We start from the raw sequence: 14,890 nt of genomic DNA, 5'->3' as shown, positions 1-14,890 counted from the left end.
CTTATATTTATTCATATTTTTTTGTAGACTTTATGTTGACGTGATGGTGATATATATATATATATATATATATATATATATATATATATATATATATTTATTTATTTATTTTGCTTTGTCGCTGTCTCCCGCGTTTGCGAGGTAGCGCAAGGAAACAGACGAAAGTAATGGCCCAACCCACTCCCATACACATGTATATACATACACGTCCACACACGCAAATATACATACCTATACATCTCAATGTACACATATATACACACGCACAGACACATACATATATACCCATGCACACAATTCACACTGTCTGCCTTTATTCATTCCCATCGCCACCTCGCCGCACATGGAATACCATCCCCCTCCCCCCTCATGTGTGCGAGGTAGCGCTAGGAAAAGACAACAAAGGCCCCATTCGTTCACACTCAGTCTCCAGCTGTCATGCAATAATGCCCGAAACCACAGCTCCCTTTCCACATCCAGGCCCCACACAACTTTCCATGGTTTACCCCAGACGCTTCACATGCCCTGATTCAATCCACTGACAGCACGTCAACCCCGGTATACCAAATCGATTCAATTCACTCCATTCCTTGCCCGCCTTTCACCCTCCTGCATGTTCAGGCCCCGATCACTCAAAATCTTTTTCACTCCATCTTTCCACCTCCAATTTGGTCTCCCACTTCTCCTCGTTCCCTCCACCTCCGACACATATATCCTCTTGGTCAATCTTTCCTCACTCATTCTCTCCATGTGCCCAAACCATTTCAAAACACCCTCTTCTGCTCTCTCAACCACGCTCTTTTTATTTCCACACATCTCTCTTACCCTTACATTACTTACTCGATCAAACCACCTCACACCACACATTGTCCTCAAACATCTCATTTCCAGCACATCCACCCTCCTGCGCACAACTCTATCCATAGCCCACGCCTCGCACCCATACAACATTGTTGGAACCACTATTCCTTCAAACATACCCATTTTTGCTTTCCGAGATAATGTTCTCGACTTCCAAACATTCTTCAAGGCTCCCAGGATTTTCGCCCCCTCCCCCACCCTATGATTCACTTCCGCTTCCATGGTTCCATCCGCTGCCAGATCCACTCCCAGATATCTAAAACACTTTACTTCCTCCAGTTTTTCTCCATTCAAACTTACCTCCCAATTGACTTGATCCTCAACCCTACTGTACCTAATAACCTTGCTCTTATTCACATTTACTCTTAACTTACTCTTAACACACTTTACCAAACTCAGTCACCAGCTTCTGCAGTTTCTCACATGAATCAGCCACCAGCGCTGTATCATCAGCGAACAACAACTGACTCACTTCCCAAGCTCTCTCATCCACAACAGACTTCATACTTGTCCCTCTTTCCAATATATATATATATATATATATATATATATATATATATATATATATATATATATATATATATATATATATTTCTTTTAAACTATTCGCCATTTCCCGCGTTAGCGAGGTAGCGTTAAGAACAGAGGACTGGGCCTTTTTTGGAATATCCTCACCTGGCCCCCTCTGTTCCTTCTTTTGGAAAATTAAAAAAAAAAATGGAAGTTCTGAAGCCGATTGAGTTTCTTATATATATATATATATATATATATATATATATATATATATATATATATATACATATATAAGAAACTCAATCGGCTTCAGAACTTCCATTTGCTCAGACGTAGCAGTCTGTAGAACTGGAATGCCTTTTTTTTTAGTTACGTACATGACTTACAATTCAGAAGTAGGATCGGAAATGTCTGATTGAAAAGGACGCGCCGAGTAGTTTGTAGGTCACCGAATCCATTACAGACGTAAGTAGGAGGAGAGGGATCGATAACTCGGCTCAGTTTGTGTCCAGTGATAGAATAAGGTGCTGCCTCACCACTCAGCTTTTTTACCCTTAGGATTCTAGGTTCTGCCTTCAGTCCCAAGTCTTTTCTTTCTTTCTTTCTTTTTTCACTCCATCTCACTCAAGCGTTTTAACGAGTCTCGCTTCGGTGGAAGCAGACGCTGTGTCTAGTTAGCGTCTCACTCCACCACGTCTGTACCTGTTGTTACCCGTGCTTGTCACATCCATGGTCGTCTGTGTATTAGCGCAGGTGCTTTAGCACTTATTTCCCTGTTGGTGTGGGTGGGTAGTCGTCTGCTGTACCCAAAGCGAGTTATGCGATTCCTTGCTGGCCAGCGGTACACTGATCCACCCAACATGGACTAGATAAAAGCTTTTATGGTTCGAGGCGATTATTTTTTTCATTTTTTTTCCTTCAGTCTCTCTAGACTGCTCAGGGCGTAGCGTCTTGACGTCTGAAGTTCTGTGCCTCCAGACATCAAGCATGTGGAACGCTCCAGACTTTCACAGATGCCTCTCTTTTTGTGACTGTGGAACTTTTCAGAGGCTGCTGGGGAGATACACCTCAGTTCTCAATTCTTTTGTAGATATCTTGAAGGACGTAATGCTTCCTCCCAGAACAGATGCACGTCCTCACACACTGTTTTGAGTGTAAAGCAGTGACAGGGTATGTCTGCTCCTCATCAAGTCGTAACTGCTGGTTCGTCAGGAATTCAGTCTTTATTACAAGATGTGGAGTTAATCATACAGTTGAGAGAGCTACAGCTTTTGTATCGACGGTGTCGTATTCACGGCTTGGTCAGTATACGGTCACCGGCCTCATGAAAAAGCCCCAACAGCAAGATGGAATCTCGAATTACCCAGGATTAGCGGATCATGCAGTCGAGAAAGCTACAGCCTTCGTATCGACAGTAACATTCAAGATGTATTTGGTTCCTCGTGAAGAATTAAGAATTTCACTCCTCGTCTTGTATTCAGACCGACAGGATGAGACGTGTAGATCCTTGATTTGACAGGTGAACATGATCTGTCTGTAACCCCTGAGTTTCCTTAAGAGTTTCTGATTTTTGCCGTGGATCATGGAGCAAATTTGCCGATTAGTTTCCCTCGTGTGAACAGAACATGAGAGTCAAGAAAGTCTCGCGGAGTCTTTGTGTCCATGCTCGTGAATTAAGGTGAAAGCCTTTGATGCACCCTTTGGAAAACGTGTCCACTTCTTTTACGGAGAGTGGCAGGTAAAGAAAAAATAAGAGTCAGTCACTACGTTGCCAAGAAGTTCCTAGGATACTGTGTAAATATACCCTCTCTTCAGACGTGTTTTGGCAGAAACTCCTCTTTTACAGAGGAGCATCAGCATCGCTAACGAAGGCGGATATGTTCTGTTAACTGGGTCGTCAGCATCAAGACCCCCTGTAAGTATGGACTTGGTGCGTCGTCACAGGACACATCGTTTTAAGTGGTGATGAAGTATACCAGAGAATTCAGTTCCGGTGTTCTTTCGAGGCTGTTGCCATCAGGGTAAAGACGGAACGTAACAGGAAGTTGAGTTCATATTTATGATTATGTCATCATCCACTGTGTAAAGATGTCGCACTTATGAAACCAGAATTGGACAGACTCTGGAATCAGTAACATGAATAAAGTCTATACAGTAATGCTGGGAAAAGCCTCATGATGGATGCATCTGGTGATGTTCATTTGTCCTCATTTTGTTCACTTAGCATGTAAATAATCAGTCGATCCAATCAGTTTCACTCACGTTGTATTGCTATATAGATTTTGGTGTGGATGCCCTACTTAGGGGAGAGAAATTGTCATGGGAGAGTTTTGGAGAGTTCATGAAACACCTTTTTTGCTGGAAGGTGTTATGCCTTAACGAGAAGAACCTTCCAGCAGCCTTTGTAGAGTGTGTGTTCATTACAGTATGCCATGTTTACTGTAGACGTGATTTACCGAAGTGTTTTGAAATGGTTATAAAACATATTTATGACCTTTCTGTACACGTTACAAAAGGGTGGTGATAAAGGTCTTAAAAAAAGAAGTGTCCTTTGTTGTGATTAATATAACAAAAAATTAATCTTTTCAATTATATAGATTAAAAAGAAGTGTGATGGAGATGAGCACAACAGTGATTATAAGCAGCGATGGAAATGTGTTTAGTGAACGATGTGCTTGGTCGACCGTTGTTCACTCCATCGGTATATAGAATTACTGACGCGGTCAAACCTCCGACTCATACAGCGGTAGCAGCCCACTTGGGGAAAACACACACACACACACACCTAAAGACTTCCTTCTCTTGGGCTTCTGCAGCATTCAGGAAGCTGGCCACATCCACCGGGCGCCAAGAAGTATGGCGATTGTGTGTTCGTGCTTACGTAGCAGGTGCATGACAAGTGAGGAGTTTAGTATATTCAGTGCGGAAGTTGCATCTTGAGCACGGCTGGCCTTGTGATGCTTTTGAACTGGTGTCTCGTAAGGATGGAGAGAGAGGCAGTATCCTGAAAGCAAACGAAAAAGTTTTAGCTCGTACTTATCTGGGGAGTGTAGTTTTAACTCGTACTTATCTGGGGAGTGTAGTTTTAACTCGTACTTATCTGGGGAGTGTAGTTTTAACTCGTACTTATCTGGGGAGTGTAGTTTTAACTCGTACTTATCCAGGGAGTGTAGTTTTAACTCGTACTTATCTGGGGAGTGTAGTTTTAACTCGTACTTATCTGGGGAGTGTAGTTTTAACTCGTACTTATCCAGGGAGTGTAGTTTTAACTCGTACTTATCCAGGGAGTGTAGTTTTAACTCGTACTTATCTAGGGAGTGTAGTTTTAACTCGTACTTATCTAGGGAGTGTAGTTTCAGATGGGTGTACAGTATATCTGACGTGGTGGAGATTTAAGCTTGTGTTGCGGGGGACGGTTAGTATCCATATCCGGGCCACGGTTCTCACATGTTGTGGTGTAGATTGTCAGGCATTGTGACGAGTCTTCTTAAGAAAGATCTTTTGTGAAGATTCTTTCTCTGACCTTTAAAGGGGAATCGTACATACTTAGTCCCAAAGGTGACTGAAAGCCAGTCGTAGTTCTGACTGTATTCCGTATGAATCATTTCCCCAAATGAGGCGCCGTATGATCCATCCAAGATTCAGTTTTAAGCATGAGGTTGTGATGTAAATAAAGTCGATAGGATTGCTCCATACCCCAGCAGCTTCCGTGGTACAGTTTTGTTATTAACTGGTCCTGCTTGCCCATGTAGACCAATATTTGCAAATTGATAAATGCGTAATGTATTGAAAGGATAAAGTCATTTTGCATGTCACAGTTCATGCGTTATTTTCATATTCATAACATATTGGTCAAATTGTATATATATATATATATATATATATATATATATATATATATATATATATATATATATATATATATATATATAAAGATGACATGGCACGAACAGAAGCGTGACCTAATTATGACCATATCAGACGAAAGGTTCGTCAAATAATTGCTACGGGAAGGATTGATTTGACCTGAGGTGTTGGTCGACGCGACTGTCAAAGTGGGAAGATAATAAGGCTGGGGATAGTCTGGTAATGATAGAGAACTGCACAGCTTCGCTGGACGACAAAAGAGAGTGGAGTCATAACGGCCAATCCACTGGGATTATCCTGGCTAGAGGATCTAGTCCGCCTTTTGTAGGATCGGACGTTGAAATCCCCTTCTTGGGGGAGCTCATCGCTTCGTAGATGATGGATAGAACATTATGGGATAAAGTTGATCAGGTACAGGTCAGGGGATAAGGATATATGATAGAGTTTCGTCTTTGTGGTATTTAGAGCGAGGTGTTCCTTGCTCGGTGACGTTCTGGACTTGCATGCGGTATTAAATCTTCGACATTACACACAAGTAGTGATATGTTTTGGTTAAGTAAAGGCGTGCTCTTGGTGAAGAGGTGTGCTTCTTGGTAAAGCTGAGAAATCTCTAATTTCTTTTTTTGCTAATGAATTTTAGCGGAGATTTCGGGTGCCCACATACTCATTTAACATTACTACCATTCTTATAATTAGTATTAGCAGCTTTCTTTTAACCATTATTACCACTGTTGTAACCGTTATTAGCATTACTTAAACCAGTAGCAGTAGCATTCACATATTCATAAACATAACATTTCTGCTACTAAGTAGCGTTCTTGTAACAATCAACATACCTTCAGCCATTATTAGCGGCCTCATTAGCATTTTTAGAGCCATTTCGTTTATTGTAATTCACGTGGTGACCATGGAGGTAATGACGTTATCTTGGCAGTCATTCTTGGTGTCATTAGGTTAGGGGGTTGGGCCATTGGCCTTCTCCCATCCAGGAACCAAGTAAAGTAAAACAATTAAAAAAAAACCCAAGGGACGGACCAGCTAGCTATGCTCTAAACCAGGGAGATAGGATGAGGTAATGACACCCACGAAAATTACAATAATTACAGCACTTATTAACATTCCTTCCTGAAACTGTAAGTCGTATTGTGGACGTATTGTGGAACGGCTGCCTTTCACGAACTTTCATATAGGGAATAAACATATGGGGAGCGGGAGGGAAAACGTTGTAGGTATTTGGTATGGGTAATTTCGAGCGTGTCAGGAAGGTTATCATTGTAGATTTTTCTTTAGTGTGGTGTTCAGGCCAAGTTGGTATTAGCTTTAAGGTACGTTGTATTACGACTGAGGGTCTGTGGACATACAGTATACTGAAACGATATTTCTTAGGTGTTTTACGTGGTCGGTCTCTCTCTCTCTCTCTCTCTCTCTCTCTCTCTCTCTCTCTCTCTCTCTCTCTCTCTCTCTCTCTCTAACTGTGTGTGTGTGTGTGTGTATTTTTCCGAAAGTAAAGATTCCTTCCGGCAAATGAAAATAAAATCAGATTTCCAAAAGCCTTTTGAAAATGCTGTGAATGCCCTCCAATGCCATTAAAGAAAAACTCTCTCCGGATTTGCTGAGAAATTTGTGGTACACTTTAAGAAATCAATGGTTCTTCTCTTTTTTTTTTATTTCATCCCCCCCTCGCCAAGTTTTAAACCAGTTGAAGCTGGATACGTAGTTTTAGTTCACGTTAGAATCCACTGCAGATATTTATTTAAAGGATCAAGGCATAAAAACCCGGATTCAGTATTGCACAATAGGATTCCAAGAAGAACCCATGGGATTTTGAAACCTTCATTTAAGCCCCTCGATCATTAAGTTACACAGCTGATGTGTTCGGCTGATCACCGCAGCTGCAGTATGTGTGTGTGTGTGTGTGTGTGTGTGTGTATGTGTGTGTGTGTGTGTGTGTTTGTATGTGTGGGTTAAATTCTGTTCAACCTTTTTCACATTCATATCTTTTTCCCTCGATCGTAGAAAAGCCGTATTGGAGTTGCTGCTGTTGTGTATTGCCGATGAAAACTGAAATGAAGATTTTTTTTTTTTCATTGATAAATGAGAGCTTGGAGAAGGAACCAATGCTTCAATAACGGGTTGTAGTTACGTAGAGGTTGATTGTCTGTGTAATGTATTCGTTGTGTTGAATGTAAGTGGTCTGTTTGTTTCGTCATCTGAGCGCCCGTATTATAAATATAACATCTAACCCCCGTCCTTGTTATATTTTGTAACATTATTCATGGCCACGTCTTGCAGCTAGATTGTTCATATATCCATTTTCTGTTTATGGCGAAAAGATATGGTGGTGGGATTTATCCAAGTCCGGTATGGCTTGATTATATTTTGTCTGTCCGCCCGTGTGTGTATAGTGTCCAGTCCTCTGTAAAACACGCCTCAACACAGTCCTAGAAATAGGATTTCGGTAATTCTGGGGAAGCGCCTTTACCTTCGACGCGAGTGTTCGACCTCTAAATATAGCCAGCCAGCGTATCGACTCGGAGAGGTTGACCGCTAAATTTAGCTCTCACCAGATTTGAAACGTTTGCGTTTTGAATATATAACCTTCAACCGACGTGAAACGTTCGGATTTTAGAATTGTAACTTGTCTGTCGAGATGTGGAAATTCGACCTATTGTATACGACCACCGTTCGACGTCAGCTTGTCGGCGTCAAGTTAAAAGTGAGTCGTGTTCAGTCGCAAGCACGATTCCATTGCCCCTACCACCCTGGGGGCTCTTGTTCCACTCTCGACCTCCTCTCCGAAGTTAACATGTCTTTCTCAAAGGTATATGGGAGATAGGTGGTGCTGAGACATCTTCCTCAAAGGTATATGGGAGCTGTGTGGTGCTGGGTCATCTTTCTCAAAGGTATATGGGAGGTGTATGGTGCTAAGACATCTTCCTCAAAGGTATATGGGAGCTGTGTGGTGCTGGGTCATCTTTCTCAAAGGTATATGGGAGATGTGTGGTGCTAAGACATCTTCCTCAAAGGTATATGGGAGCTGTGTGGTGCTGGGTCATCTTTCTCAAAGGTATATGGGAGCTGTGTGGTGCTAAGACATCTTCCTCAAAGGTATATGGGAGCTGTGTGGTGCTGGGTCATCTTTCTCAAAGGTATATGGGAGCTGTGTGGTGCTGACATCTTCCTCAAAGGTATATGGGAGCTGTGTGGTGCTGGGACGCTGGGTAATATATTTATTAGATATTGCTCCTCCCCCGCTAACGTGCGAACGACTGATACTTTATTTTCAGTATTATTGGTATGTTTTTTTGGTCGTTATTTGAGCAATCACACGCCACTGGTAGCGTAATTTGACCATTATTTTCATGACTTTTTAATTAATTTTCTAGATTAATAGTTTTACTGTATTTTCAAAGTAAATGTTTTCGTTGTGCAGCTCGACCTATATATATATATATATATATATATATATATATATATATATATATATATATATATATATATATATATATATACACTTTTTTTCAGTGTCTTCGAAACAATGGTTGTTCCTGTATTTTTAGACCAATAGTTCCCGGACCCAAAAGTTACTTTTCTGGCTTCAGTAGAGTTCAGCGTCAAGGCTACTTTTCAACAAAAAGGTCGTGTGCAGAATACATGTTTATTTTGAGCCAGTTGAAACCACCCCGGACGCTCAAACATGGAGACTCTCAGGCCCGTCAGCCACCGGCACCATGACAGGGACAAATTAAGAAATAAAGAGAGAAGGAAAACAATTTTACTGCTGTACAAATACAACAGGGGAAAAAGTCAAATAAAGCAACAACAAGCCGGCCGTGAGGGACGGGATAGAGAATTTATTTTCGTCACTTGAGCCCAGGTGTGTTGCTGCAGACTCTGATTAATTCGCAGGGTACAGGGACCTGCGTACCCAGTTGAACCCCATCTCCAGGGGCATCATATCACCCTTCCCTATTCCCCCGTGGGCCACATTGTCCGGGGCTCTGTATCCTGTGACCGACATCGAGGGCGCCTCATTCCCTGTTCCTTTCATCATATCCTCGGTGTCCCTCATGCCCCATGTTGGCCCTTATTCTCACTTTGGTCGCCTCATTCCTCCTCGTAACCTCACTGTGGTCCGCCGTCCGCGTCAGGGATGGTGATGAGGGCTCCACTCTTGACTCCTGGTGGCGGCCCTCCACCAGCAGCAGCAGTGGGAGAGGTCCTTCACCACTCTGGTAAGCGTCAGTGGCACTTGCCTTTGAGGCGTCCTTAAGGTGCTTCACACTCTTCACCTCTTACTCACCCTCACTCTCCCTCCCTTCGACCCTGCGTCCTCTCAAGACTGCACTTCGCCTCCTCCTCCCTCCCTCTGCTTTCCCCCCCCTCTCCTCTCCAAGGCTCTCTCCCTCTTCTTAATCCCTTTCTTCTCCTCACCTGTGCCCCCCTTCTGCCTCCTCATATCTTCACCCCTCCTGCCTCTCCTCTTCAACTCTTTCGTCAAGTGTCAACAGGTCGTTTATCCCATTAGCCTGCGCACCGCTCAGCCTTCCTTATAATATTTACCGCACTATAGAAGGCGTTGACGCGTTTCAAAGGCGGGCTTTACGGCCTTCAAACCAGCCTCACCACAGTGGCAGCCTGTCCTTTTGATCATGACATCACGCTCTTTTTCCACACGCTTACGCCCTTATGTAGTGACGTCTTGATTGAGGGGGATTTTTGATATTCGGTACTCTTTTTTTTACCAGAAATTTGAACACCAGAAAATCATTGTCCTCCTTTCTCTCAAGGTGGCGGGCAGCCACCGACATCGAGCCTGTTTAGTTTCCCTCTTTGGACCGGGTTGCTTCCTTTTTTTTTTTTTTTTATTCCAGTCTGCCACACGTAGTAGTACTTAAGGGTTGATGGCAGTCAAATAAAATACGTACCCTGCACCTCACACATAAGACTTGACAACGCGTGAATCACACGACTCGTTATTCTTAACGTTAGTTTTTCCTTACATAAGCGGCTCGCGCTAGTGTTGCCTAATGGCAAAGTAGTCGTCTACGGAGGTGCTCCTAGGTAGGTAGATTTTCTTATTTACTTTCATTTTCCACTTCTTTTCCCTCCTCTGTCGCTCTCCGTCACAAACTCCCTCCCCACATCACCTTCCTCCATCACAGACTTCCTCCCCACATCACCCTCCTCCATCACGGACTTCTTTCTCCCACCATCTGTCACTCACCATCAAAGACTTCCTTCCCATCACTATACGTTATAAACTCCCACCTCCTACCCAACTTACTCTCCATCCTAAGGCTTCTTTTCTCCCTCTCCCAACGCTCTCCATCACAGGCTGTCTCTCCCTGCTGCCTCCCTCCCCCATCAGAAACTTGCCACATCCTCCCACCTTCCGTGCGCCCTGCCGTAGTGACTGACCCTATGTGTTGCTTCTCCCTACGTCAGGTGGTGCAGGAATCCTTGCGGGTCCCTGGTAGCGACCTGCATCTAGTGTACCACTCCAACAGCGTGGCCGGCTACCTCTCCACCCTCCTCCTGCAGCTGACGCCCATCGAAGTACCCGCCGCCCTCTCCATGGTCCACCTTAAGGTAAGGAAGGGATGGGGACCTCCTTCGCTCGAGTCTTTCCACACTGGCTTCATTAGTCGTGTTGCGTTGCATCTGTACATTGTGATGTTCTAGGTATTTTCATCTCGTTCCCTTTTATGTTCTGATTACTCTCAGCTTCAGAGGAATTATGTCAAGTTATTCTATGCCATGTTGAGTATATGTGTTTTTCTAGATAATCCTAAGCTTGATATTCATCCTTAAGTAGAATTCATACATAAAAGCTGATCATCTGCGAGCGATTGATGACTCTGATTAGATTTATATATCATGTAGTTTATATCTTTCTGATGTTGGATTATTATAGATTCATGCATTAGACGATAAAGGACTTACCTGATTGTCACGAAATAATCCGTATATGTACGAAGTTCCCTCTATGCAGTGAAGTTTGTGTTCTCTTATTTACAAAAACTGTGTTCAAGATGGTTCGTGATCAGTAGAGGGGTTTGTGCGTGTGAGGTGAAATTCGTTCTCAAAAACATGCTAATGTAAAAGAATAACAAAGTTTTGTTTGGGTGTGTTTGGTTCTTGGTGAATACAGTAGATGCTACAAGTGTGGGTTCAGTCTCGAGTGTTGTATTCGTTTTTAATAAAATTCAAGATGACCGGCTCATCTTTGCCTCTCGTCAGGTGACACTGGAGGGCTCCGTGTTCGAGAAGGTGTTCGAGGCGGACCCTAACATCACCTACACCTTCACCTGGAACAAGAGGAACGTATATAAACAGAAGGTAAGGCCACCGTTCCCGTTTACATAAAGATCGACCTACTTGTAGACTGATATATTCTGAGGCGGTGTGTTTCATACGCCAGTCTTCCCATATCAGCCCCATACGCCTAGGAAATATATGGGTAGCTTACCCCATACGTACCTTTTTTTTCTCAGTTACGCCATATTGTATTTTAGAAACCTGGTCCATTCACCTCGCTCGGCTCTAACGCCTGCCTTGTCCTTCCTATTCTCCTCCCGTAGGTGTACGGCGAGGCCACGGCGCTGGTGTCGGTGGGTTACGAGTACGTGACGTGTTCCAGCATCTTATGGGAGACGCAGACGGCAACTCTGCACGGCTTCCACATGGATATTTCGGACGTGGGCGGCTGGAACCTCGATATCCATCACATGTACAACTTCGAGGCCGGTGAGTGTGGCTATCAGGTTTCCATGAGTGTGTTACCGGCTTCTAAGAGTTTGTTTTACTTGGCCTCTGTGAATGTGTTGCATTTAGTTTCTGTTGAGTGTGTTGCACTTGGCTTTGTGTGCTTGTACCTAGCTTCTGTAATTTCGCATTCTGACCTGTTCCACTTATAATGCGACTCGAAACTAAAGTCTCACAAACGATTCCTTAGGTGGGTATCTGAGGGAATGACAGTATTCCATTTCAGTATATTGTTTTCTGCGGCCGAGCTCGGCTCTTATCTAAAGAGCTGTCAGGTACCGACTCATACCTCCTGTGTAATAAGGCTAATCGGAGCTTGTAGAATTAATAACACTTTACTGTACCCAAAGCCCTCCCGAGAAATATATGGAAAAGTGTCGGGATGACCTTTTGATAAGATGTTTCAATCTCCCAACCTGCTCTCGGGGGCTTGCTTTATTGCTTGGAGGCTTAACGCCACTAGTAATCGAATGTGAGTGAGGCTCATGCTGTAGAAAAGGGAGCCATCACTAGTGTACCGAGGAAGTAATGGATTATGTTGTGTGGGTGTACGTATTAGTGAAGTACATGATTTTGAAGGTCAAATACGAAGCCGCAGTTCGTGCTCAAGTAACTAGTGTTAGCGAGCAACCTAGGTCTCTGTCCTGTGCAGCCGGATATGTTGGTTAGATTTGGAGTAAATGCTTGCCTTCAGGTCACATGCTCCATACAAGTCGATGTATCTCACAGTAAACCAAGTACATTCATATCTCTGACTACTGTCGCATGTGGCCTCAGAAAAATGTCAGAAGTCGTCGAGATAAAGTTACTCTGTATCTCACAGCCTGCGGAATGACTAACAATTAATCTCAGAGATCTGCCTGTAAATCATCCGTCTGCTTACCAATATCTCACAGTTAAAATGCTAAGTATATGCTTCACGTGTCGGCTGTTTCAAGTGCAGCCAGATTAATAAGTTAAAGTTGTGTTAACAGTAAACTAAGAGATATTCGCCTTGTAAGTCTATGAATGAGAAAGAAAATAGTTTACAATATCCTTCTTTTTTCCAAGTGTTGTATAGTAGCGGATACTGTCGGCACAAGCTTGTATCATATGTGGCGATAAACTGACGTACGTGTAGTATACAGGATACTAGTAAACAGTGTAGCAGCTCTTCGTTTTGATATGGAGACGGAGCCACATGAAGCAGGTGTAGCACAGTGTAGAAAACTCGATAGCATATACTGCACCTACCACAGGGTACTTCAGTGTTCCGTGCGTCAGCAATATTGTAGGACATCAACTCTGTAAAGCATTTCAACCCTGAACTTGTGTTGTAACGCCACATCACTCCCCTCCATGCCATTGACACCTCGAATCCTTCGTCCGCACCCTTATGCTTTCATAGTTCTCGTATCAAAATCTCTCTCTCACCACAGCCCTCAGACATCCATCATTCAACCCCTACCAGAATCTCACCAGCCACTTACATGGCCATTTACACAGTTTCTGTTTAACACCTCGTCCAGGTCTGCTGCAGCGTGGGGACGGCTCAACGATGAGTCTCCGAGAGGCGCCGCGACTGGTGAATCCGCTGATGGGGACGGGCACCCAACGACAGATCGTCTGCCGCCACTGCTCAGGCCTGGCTCGGGACGCCCAGCTGCTGACGCCCACCAGCCTGGCATCAGGTCCCGACGGCTCCGTGTACGTCGGAGACTTCAATCTCCTGAGGAGGATCACCCCGAAGGGGATGGTGTACACGCTGCTCCAGCTGAGGTGAGGTTCCTATCCTCTAACTCGTCTAGCGATACAGATGGAAACACCCTGAAATTAAGTATATTCTGCCATTGTTTGTAATCATGTACTTTTATACTGAAGGTGTTATATAGGATGGCAAAATTATCGTTTAATTTAAAAGGGATACACATTTTCTTGCTTCCATTTTTTTTATATACACTGATGATTTCCTTTACTTGAACGGGATTAAATCTTGGATTTGATTTACAGCTTTACATCCCCTTTTTATATTTCCCTTATCCCTCTCATGACGTAAGCGTGACCAGCCTGTCCATGCGTTCTCCTCTACAGCGCTACGCAGGTGTCCTACGGCTACCACATCGCGGTCTCGCCAGCCGACGGCCAGGTATGCATCAGCGACCCGGAGAAGTACAGGGTGGTGCGTGTGCTGTCCCTCACTGATGTCACTGAGCCAAGCACGAACTCCGAGACGATCGCTGGCAACGGGGAGCGCTGCATCCCAGGTGAGACACACACACACACCTCTGCACACCTGTTTTTCACTTCCGCCTCGTGTGTTCTCAGTTGATGACGACGGCTCCTAGCGTTTCCTGCACTGGGGAGAATTGATCACATGACGTGCGAGTCTCTCAGTTGCAAGTGATATATATATATATATATATTTGACCTGCAACTCGCATCGCTAAGATTTGACTAAACACACAGTCTGTCGCCTCCACCACAACGGTGTAGAGTCTCTGAGGAGATCATTTAGTCTCTCGTCTCACTTGGAGAGGTTTCGGATGACATGCCTTATAAAAGTGATGTGGATCATTAGTGATAGCTTGATGAAGTTGAGGTTGACTGGTTGAAAAAGGCAGAACAAGGTATATATATATATATATATATATATATATATATATATATATATATATATATATATCAGTGTTCTGATCTCTCGTGGTTTCTGTTGTTTGTGTTGCAGTTAACTTTATCTGCCTAGCTTATCATAGCTGGTGCAAATCTTGGATTTTTGTAGATTTACATGAAGGCAAGAAGAGGATTCCTGACGGTTATATGTGGAAGTCATATTTCCACTCCTCAGGGCAAAGTGTCTCGTTTTCTTTTGAAGTACATTCCATTTTCTGAGCAAAAATGGGTC

At 43.6% G+C, this 14,890-nt stretch overlaps 1 protein-coding gene across 5 annotated transcripts in view; it reads left to right on the top strand.

The window, feature by feature from the left end:
- The window catches only part of LOC139752068 (teneurin-a-like), a 1,037,677-nt gene that overhangs the window by 950,388 nt on the left and 72,399 nt on the right, over positions 1–14,890 (top strand). For all 5 annotated transcript variants that reach the window (XM_071667906.1, XM_071667907.1, XM_071667905.1 and 2 more), the window contains 5 exons: positions 10,690–10,833; positions 11,485–11,583; positions 11,826–11,991; positions 13,518–13,767; positions 14,080–14,252. In XM_071667906.1, coding sequence (XP_071524007.1) covers positions 10,690–10,833; positions 11,485–11,583; positions 11,826–11,991; positions 13,518–13,767; positions 14,080–14,252 — 832 coding nt within the window. The remainder of the gene's footprint in view (positions 1–10,689; positions 10,834–11,484; positions 11,584–11,825; positions 11,992–13,517; positions 13,768–14,079; positions 14,253–14,890) is intronic.

The sequence above is a fragment of the Panulirus ornatus genome, chromosome 12 (assembly GCF_036320965.1).
Source record: "Panulirus ornatus isolate Po-2019 chromosome 12, ASM3632096v1, whole genome shotgun sequence".
Lineage (NCBI taxonomy): Eukaryota > Metazoa > Arthropoda > Malacostraca > Decapoda > Palinuridae > Panulirus > Panulirus ornatus.
Note: the sequence above shows the minus strand (reverse complement) of the source record. Positions and strands in the feature narration are given on the sequence as shown.